The sequence below is a fragment of the Aspergillus heteromorphus genome (assembly GCF_003184545.1).
Source record: "Aspergillus heteromorphus CBS 117.55 chromosome Unknown BO70scaffold_20, whole genome shotgun sequence".
Classification (NCBI taxonomy): Eukaryota; Fungi; Ascomycota; class Eurotiomycetes; order Eurotiales; family Aspergillaceae; genus Aspergillus; species Aspergillus heteromorphus.
In genome coordinates, this window is record NW_020290425.1 from 199550 (window position 1) to 219062 (window position 19513).

The following is a 19513-nucleotide window of genomic DNA, read 5'->3' on the forward strand; positions in this document are numbered from 1 at the left end:
TTAAAGAGCTCTGCTGAAGCTTTTATTCTTTTTATATTTAAAAAAAATAATAATTTATATCTTTGTATAAATTATAAAGATCTTAATAAGATTTTTATTAAGAATTACTATTTTTTATCTTTTATTTTAAAAATTCTTAATAGAGTTTCAGGAAGTATCTATTTTTCAAAGATTAATATTAAGAATATATATTATTAAATCTATATTAAAAAAAATAATAAATAAAAAATAGTATTTCGCACCCGATACAGCTACTTTAAATATATAATTATATTATTTAAATTAATTAATACTTTAGTAACTTTCTAAAACTATATATATACTGTATTTTAAGAACTTCTTAATAATTTTTATATAATATATCTAAATAATATTCTTATCTTTTTATTAGATAAAAAATCTTATATAAAGTATATTTATTAAGTTTTAGAGAGACTTTAAGAAGCTCAGCTCTATATAAAATTATTAAAATATTTATTTTACTAATTTTAAGTTAAATTTCTGAGATATATTATTAACTCTGATAAAGTATTTATAGATTCTTAATAAATAAATAATATTATTTTATAATTAATTTCTAAAAGTTATTATAATATTCAGATCTTTTTTAGATTCTGTAACTTTTATTAATAATTTATTTAAGACTATTTTTATATTATTTTATTTCTTATTTTTTTACTTTATAAAATAATCAACAGACAGAAGCCAGAAAAAATTTATCTAATCTTAATTAAATAAACTGCTTTTTGCTGTCTTATTACTATTTTTTAATAAATATTTTTATTAATATATTTTAATTCTACAAAACCCCGCTGTTTAGAAACTAATATATTAAAAAAAAAAATAAGTAATATTCTATTCTAATCTGATACTAAGAATATATTTTATTTAATTATATTCTAATTCTATAAGTTCTTTAATATTAAATTAAATTATAATACTTCAGATTAAGAGCTATTTGCTATTATTTATTTTTTTAAATAATAATAATAATATTTAGAAGATACTCTTTAAATAATCAAGATCTTATTAGACTATTTAAATTTATAATCTTTTATATATTAAACCTGGATTAATAAAAAATAAGCTTAATAATTTATAAATCTAATCTTTTATAATTTTATTATTAAATATAAAATAGAGAAATTAAACTTAGCAGATAAATTCTTTAGAATATTTTCTAGATCTTAAGTAAAATCTATTTTTTAAGAAAAACTGTTAACTCTAATTTAAATATAATTTATAGATATATTATCTTTAATAATAAGAGATCTTATTAAAGAAAAAATCTAGTTTAAATCTTAAGATATATAGAATTACTCTGGATTTAATATCTATATTATATTAAGCTTAAAGAATTCTAATAATTAAACTAATATAGAGACAGCTGACTAAGCTGTTTAAAAAATTTATTTTAAGAGAGATTTATTTTTTAATCTATAGTATTACAAATATATACCGCGGAAGTTTTATACTTAAATATATATAATTCTAAACTTTAAGAGATAATTTTATATTTATAGAATAATAATTCAGAGATATAATAATAAAAAACTGCTGTTTAATAAAAATAATCAGATTAAAAATATTAAATTATTAAAATAATTAATTATATTTATTTTAAAGACTGATATTATATCTTCTCTTCTAAGATATTATATCAGATATTTATTAAGCTATATTATAATAATTTATTAGTAGAATATTTTAAAAAAATCTGAATAGAAGTACTGCTATATAAAAAGTTTTACTAAAATAAATTATAATATAATATAGCTAAATATATCTAAATTTATTTAATATATTAAGAAACTACTGTTCTAAAGTATTAATTATATAGTAGTCTTAAATTATTATTAATTCTATTATATCTCTTTATTAAATTAATAATAGATTTTATTACAGGGCTGCTCTCTATTATCTAATATAAAAAGATTATTAATACTATTCTAGTTATTATTAATTAATTCTTAAAATATTATCTTTTCTTTGTTATTCTATTTACAATAACTGCTCTAGATTTTGCTAAATTATTTTATAAATAAATTAAATTAATCTTCAGACTTCTAAATAAAATTATATTTAATTAAAAATTAATCTTTATTAGTAAATTCTGATTAAATTTAGTCTATAATAACTATATAATCTTGAAGCTTTTAACTATATTTTATTTTTAAATTAATAATTAAACAGAATAAATAAATTAAATATTTAAATACTATCTCTAATACTACTTCAGCTAGTATAATACTAACTAATTATTAATCTTTTTAAATACTTAATTCGCCTGTAATAATATAAATAATATAATTATAAATTAATTATTTTATAATATTTTTTATAGCTTTTTACTAGATTTTTATATTAAAATTAAGACTAATTCTCAGCAGCGAGAAGTTCTAGTAATATAAAATAAAATTAAGAAACTTAGAGAAATAAGAGAACAGCTATAAAAGATATAATAAATAACTATAAAAAAATAAAAGAAATATTATAATAAATATAAAAAATTATTCTATTTTAAAAAAAAAGATCTAATTAAGCTATTAATTTAGAATTTATAACTTAAAAAACTAAAAAAGCTGGCTCTAAAGTTTATAGAATTCTTTTAGATTTTTAAATATATTAAATCTTAGATATATTAATTATATTTATCTAAGAAATATAGATAAATCTATAATATATTCTATATCTTCTTATTAAAACTGTGAAATACTGAAAAAGATTATAAAAAACTGCTCTTAATATCTGAGCTAGATAATAAAAATAAATAGAAAGTTAAAAAAGTTAAAAATTATTAATATTATAATAATCAGGATTACTATCTAATTAAATAAAAAGAATAGCTAAGCGAGTATAATTAATAAATTTTTAATAAAAATATAAAGAATATATCCAAAACTATAAAATAATATTAAAAATATTATAAGAAGTACTATATATTAAGAAAACAGAAAATAATTATTAGTAAATTACTCTATATTCTTAAAAAATAAGCTATAGAAATATTAATTTCTTGATATTTTTTATTAACTATATTATCGCAGACTAAATATATTAATAGATATAAAATTATTCTGCTATAAGATAGTAGAAAATACTTAAATATATCTAGTTATATTTATTATTTATTTATAAAGTAAATAATAATAATAACCAGATCTTTTTATTATAATTTAGAAATATTTATAAGAAAAGTAGACTTTAGAAAAAGAATATAAAGATCTGTAATTAATTTAATAATATTATTCTTATTATTTAAAATTAATTTATTATTATTAATATCTAGATATTAAATATATATTATAATTTTTATTAAATTAAGAAAATTCTGCAGAGCAGAAATTTAGTCTATATATTCTAAATTATTAAATAATAAATATAATAGTATTTCTATTTTATAAATATAATAATTCTTCAGTAAGATACAGAGACCAGAATAGAGAACTAACTGTGCTAAAAAAATATAATAAATCTTAATAAACTTAATATACTTAACAGTAAACTTCTAACAGAATATTAATAATAAAATTATAAAGATCTTATTTTTTAATTATAATAAAAACTTATATACTTAGCAGTTTTAATATTTTTTAATAAAAATTTATAAGTATAGATATTCTCTATACTGTTAAATATTTTTATAAAAATATAAATCTCTTCGCGGATAGTTTGCTTAATATTATTATTTTAATATTCTTTTTTTAAAATCAGAGTAGTCTATTTAATAATCTTTATAAAATTATAAATATTTTCTAGTAAATTAGTTGCAGGCTTGAGAGATATTAGTAAATTATATATATATAATATAAAATATATAAAACTTACAGAATTACAAGTCTTCTTTTTTGCAGAATAAAAATAATATAAAATAAATATCTTTATATTTAATAAATAACTAATATTATACAGAGTATTCTTCTTAGAATTAAAGTTATTATTTATATATCTTAGATAGTATATACAAAAATTATAGCAGGCTTTAATAAAAATATCCTGCTTAGAATATATTATTTTCTTTGCTATCGCGAAGTAATCAAGAACAAGACTGATATTTAATAAAAAAGAGAATAATAATAATATAGTATAGATAAAAATAATAAAGATTATACAAAATAATAAAGAAATATAAAAAGAATAATTATAAATTACTAAAGAAATAATAATCACAAAGTAAAAAAAAAGAAGAAAGAGAAGTAATATAAGAAATTCTTTTATTTATATTTCTTTGCAGAGGATCTATTTATATAAATATAACTAAATACTTATAAAGCTATATAAAAACAATATATAATTCTATTTATATTATATATTCTGTGAGTTTCTTATCTTTTGCTATCAAATCTTCACTGTTCTAAATCAGAAATATATAAGACTATTTCCAATATCCAAGCCAGGTGACTTATCCCAGCGAAGAAGAATACTATTTATAATAGAATAATCTAGCTATCGGGATAAAGATTATTAGAATAATATATTATAATAATTATGAGAGTTATATTATCAAGATAATATATTATAATAATTATAAGAGTTATAAGATTATTAATAATAATTCTATATTTTTTTAATATCTATAAGATATTGATCCCTCTGTAAGAAGCTACTGATTCTTTAAGAATCAGTCTATTTTATAAATATAGACTATCTTTGTTATTATCAAACAAATACACAGTGTTTTATAGTTGATTTCTTATCTAGTCAACAGGCTTTCTATCCTGACAAGTAGATCCTATCACATAAAAATAATATTTAGCAAGAATTCTGGATTAATTTAATTACTAAGTACTTTTATTTTTTTATTATTTTTAATAAATAATATTTTTCTTAGATAGTTAAAAAAAAAAGAATTAGAATATAATAGAATTTATTTATCAGAATAAAAAATCTGTTGACTAGATAAGAAATTAATTATAAAATATTATATATTTATTTAATAATAATAAAAATAATCTATATTCACAAGATAAACTAATTCTTAAAGAATTAATAACTTCTTACAGAGAGATTAATATTTTATAGATATCAAAGAGATATAGAATTATTATTAATAATCTTATAACTCTTATAATTATTATAATATATTATCTTAATAATATAACTCTTATAACTATTATAATATATTATCCTAATGATCTTTATCCCGATAGCTGGGTTATTCTATCACATAATTTAAAATATTCTTACTCTAGTTGTTATATTTTAATTTAATTAAAATAAATTAAGAAAGAACTTAATAAAATACTTAAATTATTATATTTAAATATATAAGAAATCTTAATAAATTAAACAGAATTAAATATTATAGATTAGATAGATATTAAAAATAAAAAAAATAATAATAAAATATATAATAGTTTTTTATTAAATTTAGACTCTGATTTATTATTTAAAATCTTAATCTTTTTTATTTAGATATTTAGAATATATTATTTAAATATATTAGTTATAGAATATAGTATATCTAATCTTCGACCGGCTATTTTAAGATTAAAAATATATTAAATTAGTTAAAAATAATACTTCTCGAGATATTCCGTGGAATGTGTAAAAATGGCAGTTTTATTGTGATGCCCGAAGGGGGCGACGGTCCGTTGGGCGGTAGGGGACTCTACTACCTGTAATATACTCCGGACTCAGATCATGCCATGATGATGCGACGGGGTGGACGGGGTGGACTGAGTGACAACTTGACAGGAGTTGACGGGAGTTAGTTGTACGGAGTACTTTGCGACCCAGTACTCTTGCTGAGTATCTAGCAGGTACGGTACCAGTCTGGGTTGTACCCCGTACAGATCAGACTGTACCAACTGTACCAGTCGTACACACGTATCTGTTAATAACCCGTATGACCATGACACCCGCGAATCACCGGCTTATCAAAACCCACACCTTGTCTCTCGCTTCCGCCTTTTTCCTTCTGCTCCTCGCCCGTCCATTCTTCTTCTCCTCCCCTCCCACTCCACTCCCTCCTCCGACTTCCATCTTTCCAGCTTCCCTCCAGCCAGCATTTCCCCTCTCTTCGCCCAGACCAGCCTTCGCTACCGTCTTTAATTCTCTCTCCCCCCAAGATATCGTATTCGTGTGAATCGCCTGCCCTGCAGAATTGCCTGTCTGCAAGCTTTATACTCCGCGACTCCACTCCACTCGACTCCAGCCTATCCCCATTTCAGTCGCCCTTTTCCGGTCGCTTCGGATCGCTCGAATTCCCCCCTCGTGAGAAACGATTCTCACGATCTTATAAATAATCCCATCCTTATACCCCCCTCCTTCGCAACCTCCCACCAAAATGCGTGCTACCTTTGCTCTGCGGAACGCTGCCCGCACCCCCCTCATCCGGTTCCTCGGAAGACGCTCCGTGCCCCGTATGTCTTTCCACCCCTTGCACGCATCATCCACTGGTTTCGTGTCTAACAGTAATGGTTTCAGAGTCGGTTGACCACAGCCCTCGTCCTCACCCCGCCTCGCCTTCGGGAATTCTCCCCGACTCTTTCGCCGCCTACCGCTCCAAGGCCCAGCAGCACGGTCCCCTGGGCCGGGCCTCTTTCTCTCAGGGCATCGGTCGCAACGCCGGTGCCTCCTTGGGCCCCGTTCAGCCCAAGCAGGGTGAATTCTTCGACCGTGCCGAGCTCCCCACCCGATTCCACCGCCTTCCCTGGACCGAGGCCGAGATCGAGGCCATTGAGACCGGTGGTGCCAGCCTCTTCGCCTAGATCCATTGCAATCTTCATCCAATGAGGGATGACGCAACGATAGCGGTCACGAATCTGGCAATTTACGATTATATCCATGTGGAGGTGGAGGACGGGCCCCTGGCCCGGGGTCGTGGCAGCCGTTACTCCCCGGCTTCCGCCATGGGGGGTAGACCGGTGAGCTGTGGGCTGGGTCCACCTCGCATCGTGCAAACGTGAATGGCACATAACCCAGGGGCCGGGAGCACCGTCGCATACTGGTGATGGGTCGTTTGTTGGCAATGTCCAACCAGGAGCTCCTCCGCCCTTGACTTTTTCTTTCTCCCCCCCCCCCCCCCCAACTTTCTACCTCTTCTTTGTTTCTCTCCGCGGTCCTGGCGCTGGTGGTTACTCGTTTTCATGCTTAGCGGTTTTACTTGTTTGTACTTGGGGCGCGGCACCTATGGGATCTTTGCTTGCGGTCCGATCTGCCAAGAGATCTGTGCATAGTTGATGGATCCAGTTGGATCGAAAAGTCTGCTGGCCGTTGGACGGTCCATGTTAGAGGATACCTCGCTTTCCCGAGGGGCTTGTTGTTATGTTGGAGGTCTAATCCAATCCAATCAATTGATGTGCCGGTTCCGCGTAGAAGAGGTCCATCTGTAGAGCCAAGCACGTGCCCGCGGCGGCCTTAGCGTGCGGCCGCTGCCACGCAACCCTCATCGACTCCTCCTCCTCCTCCTCCATCCTTCGTCATCCTCGTCTCCCGTCATCTGGGTCGGAAAAGTCCCCATTGCGCACCACCTCTGACTATGACATTAACGGGGACCAACAACGCCATCACCTTCACTGAGGTGGACGACGTGAACCATCCTCGAGCGACGTACATCTACTCCGCACCTGCAGCGGGCCCTGCACATCTCAACCATGGAAAGCGTGGGGACAGCTGGGGACGAGTGGACGTAGCGGTGAGTCCTCGAAGCTGCAAACCATTGCAACAATTGGGATGCACCAGTTCAATAATAGCTCGAGCTGACTGCGCATCATCCGCCTCCCAGAATGCCCCCTCTGGCACGGCAGCAGTATCGTGGTCCCCCAAGACCCTTCTAGACTTCCTCATCGACGTCTTCCTACCGGCTGGGTATCCGCACAGTGTCACCGATGATTATGTCCCGTGGGCCACTCCCTCAATCCCTGCACTGAGACCCCATCACTGACCGTACGAGCAGGTATCAGATCTTTGTACGTTGACAGCTATCATCCTCTTCATCGGGTATCGATGTAGATAGCTAATCTCATGACGCATCGAAGGACTCACTCCAAGCCTTCAGCAGCTCCATTGCTGGTCTCTTGTCGTCAAGAGCAGTACTGCAAGGTCGGCGCACACCCACAACTCATGCGCTATTTAGTCTCACGGACCGCAGACTAACAGCCTTCAGGCGTCGGAGTCGGCAATGCCAGTGCCTCTCCCACCTCGGCCCTACTGCTACACATTCTCCAAGACTCCTCCGGCCGGGTAGCCACGATTCTCTTCGCCCACCGGGTCGGCACCGCTCTCGAGCCGGAATGCAAGATGTACCGGCTCGCAGCGGATGTGTTCAACGATTTGGCCATGATCCTGGACTGTCTGTCGCCCATGATCCCAGCCGGAGCCCCTCGAGTCACCGTGCTCAGCACAGCCGGTGTCCTACGAGCTCTGTGCGGAGTCGCCGGGGGCAGTTCCAAGGCGAGTCTGAGTGCGCATTTCTCCCGCTGGGGAAATCTGGCCGAGGTCAACGCTGTAAGTCACCGGTGTCCTCCTCCCTCTCAAACACGGAGAACATGGCCATACTCAGCTCATTATCATTTGCAGAAAGACTCGTCGCAAGAGACCATCATATCACTCATTGGAATGCTTGTAAGCCAGATCCTGCTCTCTGTCCCGCCTGCACAATGCATAAACTCACCCAGACAGGTTGGATCCTTCGTAGTCTCCCATGTTACCGGCTTTGCCGCAACATGGATCTCCCTCCTGTTCCTTCTCGCTCTACATCTGGGCATGAACTATGCGGCTGTCCGCTCCGTCCAAATGACCAGTCTCAACCGACAACGCGCCAACATCGTCTTCTCGACCCTGCTCGCCTCCGACCCAGACCTCAGCTCCCAATTCCTCACCATCCACCCCGACCACGAGCACCAGAAAAACGACACCCACGACCAACCCTCCTGGCGAACCCTAACCCCCGCCCAAGTCGCCAACCAGGAGAAAATCTTCGAAATCGACGGCATTCTCCGCTGGTCCCAAGCAGCCGCAGCCCCTCAAACCCTCGGCTCCTGCCAGATAGGCGTCTCCCTGCAGCAATTCCTTGCCCCTTCCTCTTCTTCTTCCTTTTCCTCTTCCTCTTCCTCCCTCATCCCAGGACTCCGCGCAACCCCCCGATCCCTCCGAACCCCCATCCCTTTACCACATCTCTCCACCCTCTTCAGCGAAGAATCCTACATCCTCTACCTCAGCCCCACCAGTAAACGCATCCGTGTCGGCAACTGGCATGCCCGCATCCTCCTCAAGAACACCAGCACGACCCACTCCCAGCTCAAGGCCTGGGCACATGCCTTGCTTGCTGCGCGCATTCTCTCGAGATCATCATCTTCCTCCCATTCTTCTGCGGCTGTTAGCACCGAGAATGAGATGCTTGAGTCCATCGTGGATGTTCTGGATCGCACGCTGCAGTTCCTGAACGAGAACGGGAGGTTCGAGCGGTATGTTGCTTCCTTGGTGGATGCGGGGTGGGATCCGAGTGTTGCTGCTTTGGAGACGAGGTCGGGGAGGAGGATTGTGTTGTAGGTAGTCAGTTAGTCTGTCTAGCTCTCTGTATATGGGGGTTGGTTGTAGGGGTGGTGGTGGTTATTGGAAGCATGTACGATAAATAGTGCAATCAAAGTTGTCCAGCGAATCAGGCGATTGCTTTCCTTGTATGATTTAACAGTGATGATCTTCTACACTGTATATTACTGACTGAGAGAGAGAGAGAGTAGAAAAGCATTCAAACCATGGGTATCTTTGACCAGTACGGTACAGAGTATGCTAATGCTAATGTTATGCTAACAGTAAGTAAAACACAGAAGATAAAAGCATCATGACACGCCATGCCATGCCATCATGCAGGGAACACAACCGCATACACTCACACTCACACTCACACTCACACATTTCAAACAGAAAGAAAGTCCACTCGAGCTCGCCATTCGGGGCACATGAAAATGAATATGAATACATCAACGCCGGGATGAACAGCCTCCCAAACAACCCCATTTTGAACCCAGTCTATATGATTTTGTGATGACAAAGGAAAAGATGCACGCTTGGTCGCTTGCGTTGAGACAGAAAAAAAAAAAAAAAAAAGGACAGAACGCCAGTATGTATGCTTCCACCGTAATAAAGAAGAAATCAGAATGCACATGCATTACACCGTCCACTCGTGTTCAATGAGTCAATGCGACATGTTCGCTCAATAACCGAAAGATCAATCGTATATGCAGTATCAGGTATGCAGATCGGATCATGCGGCCACAGCCGGTTGCGGTAATAGATGAGGGTGAAGAATCAGGGCGCTGTGGGCTGCCCTGGGAGGATAGAAGTAGTCGGGGGTTGAGGGAGAGAAAAGATATTGGAATGTAGAAGTGCCGGGAGATGGCATTCGGCTATGCCGCGCAGGCAGCCATTTGACATCCGCGATCGGTCAGTCAATCATCCATACCAGGCAGCTTGTAGTGCTGGTTCATCGAGCCGTGGTTGCCCGAGCGCTTTTTGAAACCCAGCTTCATTCCCATCTTCTTCCAGGGGTTGTCGGTGCGCTTCGGGCTGTGGGCCAGGTGCATGCAATGGGGGTCGCTGGAAGGCGGTGTAGTCGGCGGCGTCATTGGCTCCCCAGTGCTCGCATTCGATTGCACACTGCCCGAGTCGTCGGTCAAGGCGCCAGACCCAGAATCCCCACTGGCATTGGAGACTTGGCCGGAAGTCCGATGGCCCACCTTGCCGATTGAAGTCATCGCACTCAACGAGAAGTTCGAGCGGCCGGAGTAACTGGACGGGGAACTGGCGGAGACCGGCGACCCCATATCTTTCGAAGACTGGGGGGATGGGCGTCTTCCCTTCGAACGGGTCCGATTGGCGGCGTGCTCGTCAAACCCGGGGTTCGACACAATCATGATGTCTTCGTCCGCTGGAAACAAGGGCTCTGATAGCGGCAACACGTGGGCGGAGGTAGCATGGGAATTGAGGAACGGCAGGAAGATTGACTCGTCCATCAGGTCATGGACGAGTTTGACGGCAGCGTCCAGGGTCTCCGGGCACGGGGGGTAGGTGAGATTTGCGTGTCTCAGGATGTCATCCCGCACCTCGCTGGAAACATTGATCTCCCGCGGCGATCCGGGGAAGACGTACGCGGTCAACAGTCGCTGCCAGAGCATCCGCAGGTGCTGGGATTCGGGGCATTCCGTGGCAATGGGCAATTCGTTCAGCTGGTGGCTCAGGGCGTCGTAGGTCTCGCGGTACCGCTTGGCCTCCATGGTGAACTCGAGGGTCTCCAGGCAATGGTTCTGCGAGAGGTAGGCCATGAAAGCGCTGAGGGTGTAAGGGGCCGGGGCGGTGTTCGCTAGCACCTCGTCCAGGGACGGTCGCATGGGACAGAAAGCACCGGGGGGGACGGTCAGACTCAGCGGGCGCGAACCGGAAGAGTCCATGTCCTCGTCCGACTCGCTATCCGACGAGGAAGACGTGGGGGAAAGCTCGGGGGTCGTGGTCGGAGAATGGTGTCGGAACAGTATGGGTGGATGTAGGGTCTTCTTTTTGAGCATCGCGTACAGCGTGCGGCGGTTATTGGAATAAGGTGAAGAGGAGTTGACACCCTGAAGGTCCCCTTTAAATCGTAGGCAACCGAGACAGTAGACGCAGTGTTTCGCCAGAGTGTCGAGCTCCCTACCGGGGGGTGTCGAGCAGCACGGCGGGTAGAATTCGGAGGTGGCTCACGAGTCTCGGATGACAGCCACTTCCGGAGAGGCCAGGCTCGTCGATGCGAGAAGCCGTGTTTCAGGGCGACAGGCGTAGATTCGTTAGTTAGGACGAACGAGAGACAGTGCGGCGAGAGGTGAGGCGGGCACTGAAAGAGACAAGTCGAGACTGGCGATAAGGTGGGCGGCAATCACAGCAGGGTAGTTGGAGGATCTCAGTGAGTGAAGGGTGAGAGATCTGCTTTGGGGGGGGAAATGGACAAAGGATTGATTAGTGGATTTCCCGCGGCAAGAGTAGATAGGCAGGTGGGAGTAGATAGATAGGCAAGCCAGCCAGCCGTGGGTTTTTCCAGAAGGGTTAAGGAAGACGGTGTTCCAAGAGGGAAGGGGAGGGGAGGGGGGGAAGGAACTGGAAGGAGGGGGGGGGGAATTCCAACCGTCGGGGGGGAGGGGGAAGAAAACGGTAATAATAATAAGAAAAAAAAAAATAAGGGAAAATAAAAAGAAGAAAAAAAGGTTATAGTGGAGGGAGGGAGATTAAAGCATGCACATCAATAATCCAGGGGAGGAGGAGGGAAAGAAAGTTGTGTGGGCAGATGACGCCACAGAGAGGACAGGATCGAATTGGCAGAAACAAGGCAGGCCAGCGAGTGGTGGAGAGCGTTTGCCGATCAGGGCCCCTTCACACCTGGCCGAGGGACTGTCGACTGCGAAGTCTGAGACTGAGAGAATTGAGAGACTGTCCACAGGAACAACCCACTCCGAAGGTGCCAGTGACAGTGTAGTAAATTCTACTCAGTCATAATCGCAGCACGTTGGCTGGAAAAGGCAGTAACGACCCAAGGAACAAACAGCGCCTGCCCACCCACGAACCACGAATCATCGCCGACGAGACTTCCCGGTCGATCGTAGCCAGGAAGCGCCCCCGCCTATCACGCCGACCTCGGTGGGACCTCTCTGGCCAATCTTCAATGCCCTTCTGGCGGGTCCACCCCGATTCGACCGATGATTGCCAAAGAGAGAAAGAGTCCCGCTTTGATTTCTTTGTTTGTTTCTTCTGCTCTTTTCGTCTTGCCTCCCGGGAGAAGAGAAGAAGGACGGAAATGGAAGACGAACAGAACATGGAATAAAACTCCCCAGGCCATCCGTCACACCCGTAGTTTTTTTTTTTTTTTTTTTTTTTGTTTTTTTCTTTCTTTCTTTCTTTCTCTTTAAACTACGCGGCTCGGCTGGCAGGAAAGTGGTAGTGGTCTCCGTCCTTTTGTTTCTCGCCCAACCAGAAGATCACGTCATGCACCCCGCCCCTTGGACATGCCTCAGATAGTGCGACACTGGCAACCCGAACACACTGGGACTGGAAGGCTGGAAGGCTGGAAAGCCCTCCTCGGGTGGGGATTTTCAATGGAAATCGGGTTCCGTCGCTGGATGTGAATGGCTCATCAGGACGCCGATGGATCTCCGTCGATGAAGTCAATCCAGAGGTCCCCGTCCCAATTCCCAAAAGACCAAGTGGAGCCCCAGCAACGCGATCACATTGGGTTTGCTTCTCGTCGTCAGGCCAGGCCAAAATGGGTCAGGTCAGGTCAGGCTACTGGAGGCTAGATAGGTCAGGTCATGGCCGGCCGTGCTGGCCGTGCTGTCGTGCTGGCGCCGGTGGTCGGCCGTCACTCGCCCTGGAGGAATGGAAAATAAAACCGGCCGGGGTGGAGCCGGGCGCTTGTTTCTCGGTTTCTCCCTCTGGTCTCTATCTGCCTTGCTTTTTGACACTACCACTATGGATCCTATGATGTCGACCTCGAACAGTCGATCGTCGATCGTCCCTCTATGAAGACGACATCCGTCTCGGTCTGCAATTGCGGTCCGAAAGCGCATAGTGGAGCGATCGAGGGCAGAGAGTGAGGGAGAAGGGGGTAAAAAAAAAAAAAGGCTCATAGGCGCTATGGGGGTAAAATTTTCAAAAGAGGGCCAAGACAACAAGGATGACGGAGGCGAAAAAGAGGGGGAGGGAAAAAAAGAAACAAAAACAAAAAAAAAAAGAAGAAAAAAAACACTCGGGGTTCTAGAAAGAATGGAGGGATTGCTTGCTCACTCACCATGCATCAATTGAATGCGACGTCCCGCAACAGAATATCCGTAGAAGGAGGCCGGCAGCAAGGGGCGGTCGCCAAAACGCGCGTTCAAAGTCAATATGACCCAACGGCGCAGCGAAAACGAGGATAAAAAATCGCTCAAGGCTGAGAAAGATGATGGATAGATAGATAGAGAGCGGAGCTAGATTGCAGGGCGGCAAGCAGGTGGGTGTCTGTCTGTCTGTCTGTCGGTATGCAGGTTTCAATAGTAATGATGATGATGATGATGATGTGGTTGGGGATATCACAGCATTGACAGGATTCCGAAGGACAAAATTAGAAACAGAAGCAGCTCTCGCTAGATAGTAGCTAGATAGACGCCCAGGAACCGGATCTCTTGCAGCTTTTTGTATGGAGAAGGAGGTTCGGAATCCCATGCGAAGCTCAGATCAGTTGATTGCCCGAAGGGGTTTGGGGTGGCAACTGGCCTCGTACTATGTGTCAGTCTGGACTCCGGGCAAGGTAAGTATGCATTACTACTGTTCTGTATTCAGGCAGGTACCTGCTCATACCGGGGCGACTGCCAGACTCTAGACAGACGTGTTTGCGCATCCACCCGACACATGGCGAGACTTGACGCAGGTTTTTAGTTTGCAACGGGAAGGCAGAAGAATAATGAATGAAATGAATGAATGCTGCCCATGGCACCGGAATGGCGACACAAAGAATTCCACTCCCTGCCTTCCCTCACATCCCTGTCAACGCTCCCACCGTTACGGTACTTGTACGGAGTAGTACTCCGTAGGTAGTCGTGTATACCAATCCGGACCCGGAGAACAAGTCTCCGGGCAGCCCCCCCCTCGACTACTGCAAACCCCATGATCCTGAATGAATAAATGAAATGATCCAACTCCAGTCTCCAAGGCGCACGACGGCCTGACGGCGGTCGTGCAGAGCAGCCAACCCCGCATTGATTGGCCAGGATGGTGCAGGATCTACAGGACGCCAAGTAGGCTGTGCAGCTGCTAGAGGCAAGGGGGGGGGGGGGGGGGGAAGAAAAGCATACTATGGAGTATCTACTACGGAGTAGAACAGTCTGTCTCTGGCTGTCTGTGACGGCAGTCTGTATGTATCTACTCCGTAAAAAGAATGGTTCTGAGTTCGAACGATTTTGAATGCAGCTGCCGCGAGCATGGTGCGTGTGGGTGGGTGAGCAGTTGGCGATGGTCAGTCCAATTCTAAACAGTAGTACTAGTAACAACAGTCATGTCTGCATGATTAATGTCAATACGCCGTAAATATGGGGTCTAGATAGATATCTAGTAGATATCCAAGTCGTATCTGACAGAGTCACAGACAAAGAAAGGTGGCATACGGAGTATCTAGCATGCGTAGGCTTAAGGCTAGTAGGAGTCCTTCTCCATCTGTAACGGCCAATCCTGGGGGCGGAACTGCCTGCTTGACGCCGTGGTATCACCAGTCGCGACCCTTGTCTATTACTTTAGACTCTGTTGGAGGCTTGGCCGCTTGGGGCTGTTCCCCAACCCCACCTGCAAGGGCCTGCAGAGTGCAGACATGCAGGACTGTCGAGATACACAGTACTATGTGTCACAGTGTATGTACGGAGTCGCAGTGTGTCAAAATTGGATATGATCCATCTACCGGTAGGTTAGTGAGTATAGCAGCCGTTTTCGTTCTGGGGCTCCGGCTCCGGCTCGGGCAGGAGAGGAACAAAGAGAAAAAAAAATTATCTTACATTTTCCAGAACACGAAGGAAGGCCCAAAGAAACTCCCAAGAAAATTCGAAGAATGCCGATTTGCCCCCCGTTGGAACTTCAACTTCGAACATCGAACATCGAACAGCGAACAGCGAACAGCAAGGGCGCCTGGGACTGGGACTGCGAGCCGGACCAGCCCAACCCTTGCGGCCTCCACTGATGAGGGGGGCTTCCATTCGGCCCGCCCGTACACAGGCTAGCCAGTCAGTGGCCACTGGCCACGCCGAGGGAACAGTGGCTTGCGTGGGGTCAAGTGTGTGTGGCATTAGCGCTGGCGGGGCGAGTGGGGTGACGAGGGAGTCCAGCCAGTCCACTCGGAGAGTCCAGCCAGGTCAGCCAGTCCAGCCCGTCCAGAAGGTCCTCGGAGTGGGTAGTACAGCCCCACCCCATCCACCGAGTCCGTACACCCACGCACCCCCAACCGGAGGGCCACACAGTGACGGGCCAATCACGATTGCGGGCGCCGAGCAACGTGTTGCCCGTTTGGTCTTGGCGGGCTGGATGCGGTGCTCACGAGGCGTGAGGCCGTTCTTTATCTTGCGGGCGACCGTCGATGAAGCTTGTTAGTGGCAGGCTGGCAGTGGACTACTGTGGAGAAGATGGCTCTCGGGGCGCGTCTGTCGAGGTTTGTTTCTTCTTTTCTCGACTCGGTTAGGCATTCCCCCTCAGTTTCTCTGTCTCCCCAGTCTCCAGGCTCTAATCTGCAGGTACGTACGGAGTACGGAGTAGATAGGTACTGTTTGATCATAAATAATAGTACGCCGTAATAGCAGCGGTAATATAATCTCGTTCAAACCTTCGGATCGATGGCTGGGCGATTAGGTGTCAGTCCGAGTGGCGGATTAGCGATGCCCCCATCAGATCTAGAATGGTATGGGCACTTTTTTTTTTTTTTTTTTTTTTTTGCCGATGTTCTGTTTGCAACATAGCAGAGGCTTGCGTGTCGGGTATGATGTGCAACCCTTTGGTCGTACTGTGTGTATCCAGTGGAATGGAGACTACGTCAGCGCCCGGGAGAAGCCATAGAGAAGGTTCCATGGAGTGATAGTGACAGTGACACGGCAGGCGAAGACTCGAAGGGACCGTACTCCGTACACTGCATATTCCTTGATATTGAATCTGTTTTCTTGTCGACTGGGAGGGATTTAAAGTTCCCATCCATCGTTCGACGACAAGCCACACCCTCAAAGCCCATATCCCAAAGCCCCAATAACGTCATGGCCCTACTGTGTGATGCCTGCCCGTTTGCAGATCCTTTGACTTTGACATCGTCAAGCCTGAGTCATGTTGACTAATGAGAACGATTTTCTTTTCCGACTTGATTGATACTTTCCGCGGGCCTTTTCTTTCTTGTCCAGTGTTCGTGTTCCACCGTTCCACCGGTCTGCGAGTGCCACCCGGATCGCTGCTTCCTTCCAGAAGGCCCAGCAAAGCCACATCAACTGATCAGTCAGTCGCCAACGAAAAATTTTCGTCGATTCTAGATCAATAATGGAAGCTTCTCCCGAGACGCCACTCTATAAATGTCAGCGCCCAACAGGCCACCACGATGAACGGCCACGCATCCGGCTGTTTAGGATTTACACATCATCCCGGCATTCTCCGTATTCTAGTGCTTAGGTAGGTGATAAGGGGGGTAGAATCAAGTGCCGAAGGCGCCCGAGAGGCCCCGAGAAGAAGAACGAGCCTTATCAGCTTGGCTGGCAAGCTGGCACACGCTAATAGTTTGTACTACACTAATCCCGGCACTAGTGGCTTGCCTATCTGGGAATATGGATCTGTTCTGCTATCAAGTCACAAGTTGTAACTAGTTAACTAGTTATCTAGTGGCGATTACCTAACGCTCCCTCCAACTGTTCGACTTCAAACAGTTCAATAAAATCTGCCCGAATCTGCCGTCTCCTATCATCGTATGGAGTCCGCGCGAACAAGGTTGTCGGCTCCGCCCGCACACCGAGCGCCCAAGGAATCCATCTATACGGAGTATCTATCCATCGGCGGAGTAATGAGAATGACACACGGCGCGTTATTATTACTTCTACAGTCTCAATGGTGCTGAAGCTACGGAAGAAACGATGCTTGACTTCGATATCGCACTCGCCTCACTTCTCGTTCTGGAAGCTCTCTACTAGTACCTAGTACTTACCTATACCGTGCATGCATAAGTGCACAGTAGGTAGGATTTCTGCGAACAAGAGCGACATGCAGGAGGAGGACCTCTCCCAGCTACAGCTGTCAGCTCCAGCTTGGCACAGCTCTCTTGCCCGCCATGCTACTGTCATTCCATTGATTCAAGAGGCCCAATTGACCCATCGCGACGTCTCCATTGCCAAGCAGAGGGTCGACCACGTGTCCGGCCTCAAAATGGCGAGGCGCGAGAGAATTCTTACGGTCACGAAGCCACGTTTCGGCCAGCTGTCACCGCGGATGGGATTCCTCTCATGCAGCTGTCTGCTGCACATCCCTGCTATAGAAAGGACCTAAGTACTCACACTGTACCCTGCCAGTCAGGACGCAGTAAGCAGGCGCTTGGTGGTAGGTTGATGCTGTAGCTGGAACAGGCAGGTAGGATAAAGTATCTCCCGTCTCGACCAACCCCGGGCATCACTAGCCCATAACATTGGCGATATATATACGGAGGGCGGAGGCCCCCGATGGAGTGGACAAAGTGGACAAAATGGACAGGACAAGCCAGCACTGCTGCTGTCTTATCCTGGAGACCAACTCTGAACTCTGAGACTGACGGACTGCTGCCAATGCCATGACCAGATCCACAATTTCCCCGTTCGGCAATTGTCACTGCCGCCCCTCCTAAACACCGAAGCAATGGCTGTCTACAGTTGGTGAACCAATTACTTCACAGCCAAGCAGACAGCCCGATTAGCCACGGTGACTACGGCTAGCACTACTAAGTAGTAGTATCTAGTAGTATCTAGTAGTTATTGGTGTGCTGCAGCCAGATACAATTGGGAACTGCCGCGGGAAGACAGAACAGAGATTCCATTCTGCAGAACCCCAGAGAAGCTAGAAGGGAAGGGAGGGTGGGATCATCATAACGGACGGGTGATATCTAGTACCTATCTACAAGGTATGATATGCATCCCAAACGGTGATGGTGGTCCGGACTTAGTGCTTCGGGGGGGGGAAGAGGAAGGAGGGGGGGGTGCCCAATGACTCAATTACTATGACGAAGGGATTGACAGTGAAGAAAGAGAAAGACAGAAAAAAAAAGAGCTAAGAAGATGACGAAGTGGCATGATGTCTGGCTGGCTCCGTTCATCTGAAACAACATGGGCTCCGATTCGATTTCCGGGCCAGGAGTGGTCCATCCTAAATTGGGTCTAGACCCGGGGTGGAGCCCGGAGGTCGGATGATCGTTTTTGGGGGGGAGGGGGGGGTTGAGATGATGCTATCTTTGCTATTCGCTCGTGCTTTGTTGTGGTGGTGGTGGTGGTGATGAGCAATTAGCAGAGGGCTAGTTAACTATTTCAAAGTACCATACAGTTGACTGCAGATGATCCCGTGGATTGATCGATCTCCAGACAGTCAGTCGTACTTGTATTATGTACTACCCCAGTCCGATCATCACCATCACGCAACCCTTCTATCTCTGCCCTGCAATATGACAGCATCAACCACAAGCCAGCCCTACATAGTTAGTAGATACTATACTTTACTTAGCCTACTCCGCACTCTAACAACACCCAATATCCACCTGTTATATACATCATACACCTACTTTGCACAGAAGTATACATCGTACCTGCTATGATAGTACCCCGGCATTATACATCCATTTTCATGCACCGATGGAATGACCCAGCATCATCAACCCATCCATCACTATCACATTATACTACGAGTACTCTGTAGAACCTACTCTATCGCAGACAACCTGTCCCTGCAATCTCCTGACTCAAAGAAAGAAGCTGGATGATCCATCACAGATACCCACTCAGTCATCCAGACAGCCCAGCCCAGCCCAGCCCAGCCCACAAGGGTCTAT

General features: G+C 42.9%; 4 protein-coding genes across 4 annotated transcripts; 3 read left to right on the top strand and 1 right to left on the bottom strand.

Moving 5' to 3' along the window:
• The first annotated feature begins 5895 nt into the window (after positions 1-5895).
• On the top strand, positions 5896-7031 carry BO70DRAFT_340025 (alpha-ketoglutarate dehydrogenase subunit KGD4). The gene is made up of 2 exons (XM_025541270.1): positions 5896-6365; positions 6430-7031. The coding sequence occupies exons 1-2, from the start codon at positions 6290-6292 to the stop codon at positions 6711-6713; spliced, it is 360 nt and encodes a 119-aa protein (XP_025397576.1). The 5' UTR covers positions 5896-6289; the 3' UTR covers positions 6714-7031.
• A 300-nt stretch (positions 7032-7331) lies between these two features.
• Positions 7332-9706, top strand: BO70DRAFT_91818 (RUS1 family protein). Its single transcript, XM_025548840.1, has 7 exons — positions 7332-7639; positions 7730-7845; positions 7901-7913; positions 7983-8046; positions 8111-8568; positions 8626-9623; positions 9678-9706. Exons 1-6 carry the CDS (start codon positions 7484-7486, stop codon positions 9493-9495), a joined length of 1677 nt encoding a protein of 558 aa, XP_025397577.1. The 5' UTR covers positions 7332-7483; the 3' UTR covers positions 9496-9623; positions 9678-9706.
• Positions 9707-10394: 688 nt separating this feature from the next.
• On the bottom strand, positions 10395-14698 carry BO70DRAFT_430707 (regulator of G-protein signaling domain-containing protein; the record flags this gene model as incomplete). The annotated part of the gene is made up of 2 exons (XM_025548179.1): positions 14302-14698; positions 10395-11628 (listed from the first exon to the last, which is right to left on the bottom strand). The coding sequence occupies exons 1-2, from the start codon at positions 14352-14354 to the stop codon at positions 10395-10397; spliced, it is 1287 nt and encodes a 428-aa protein (XP_025397578.1). The 5' UTR covers positions 14355-14698.
• Positions 14699-15010: 312 nt separating this feature from the next.
• On the top strand, positions 15011-16019 carry BO70DRAFT_92035 (uncharacterized protein). The gene has a single exon (XM_025548842.1). It carries the CDS (start codon positions 15117-15119, stop codon positions 15705-15707), a length of 591 nt encoding a protein of 196 aa, XP_025397579.1. The 5' UTR covers positions 15011-15116; the 3' UTR covers positions 15708-16019.
• Positions 16020-19513: the final 3494 nt, after the last annotated feature.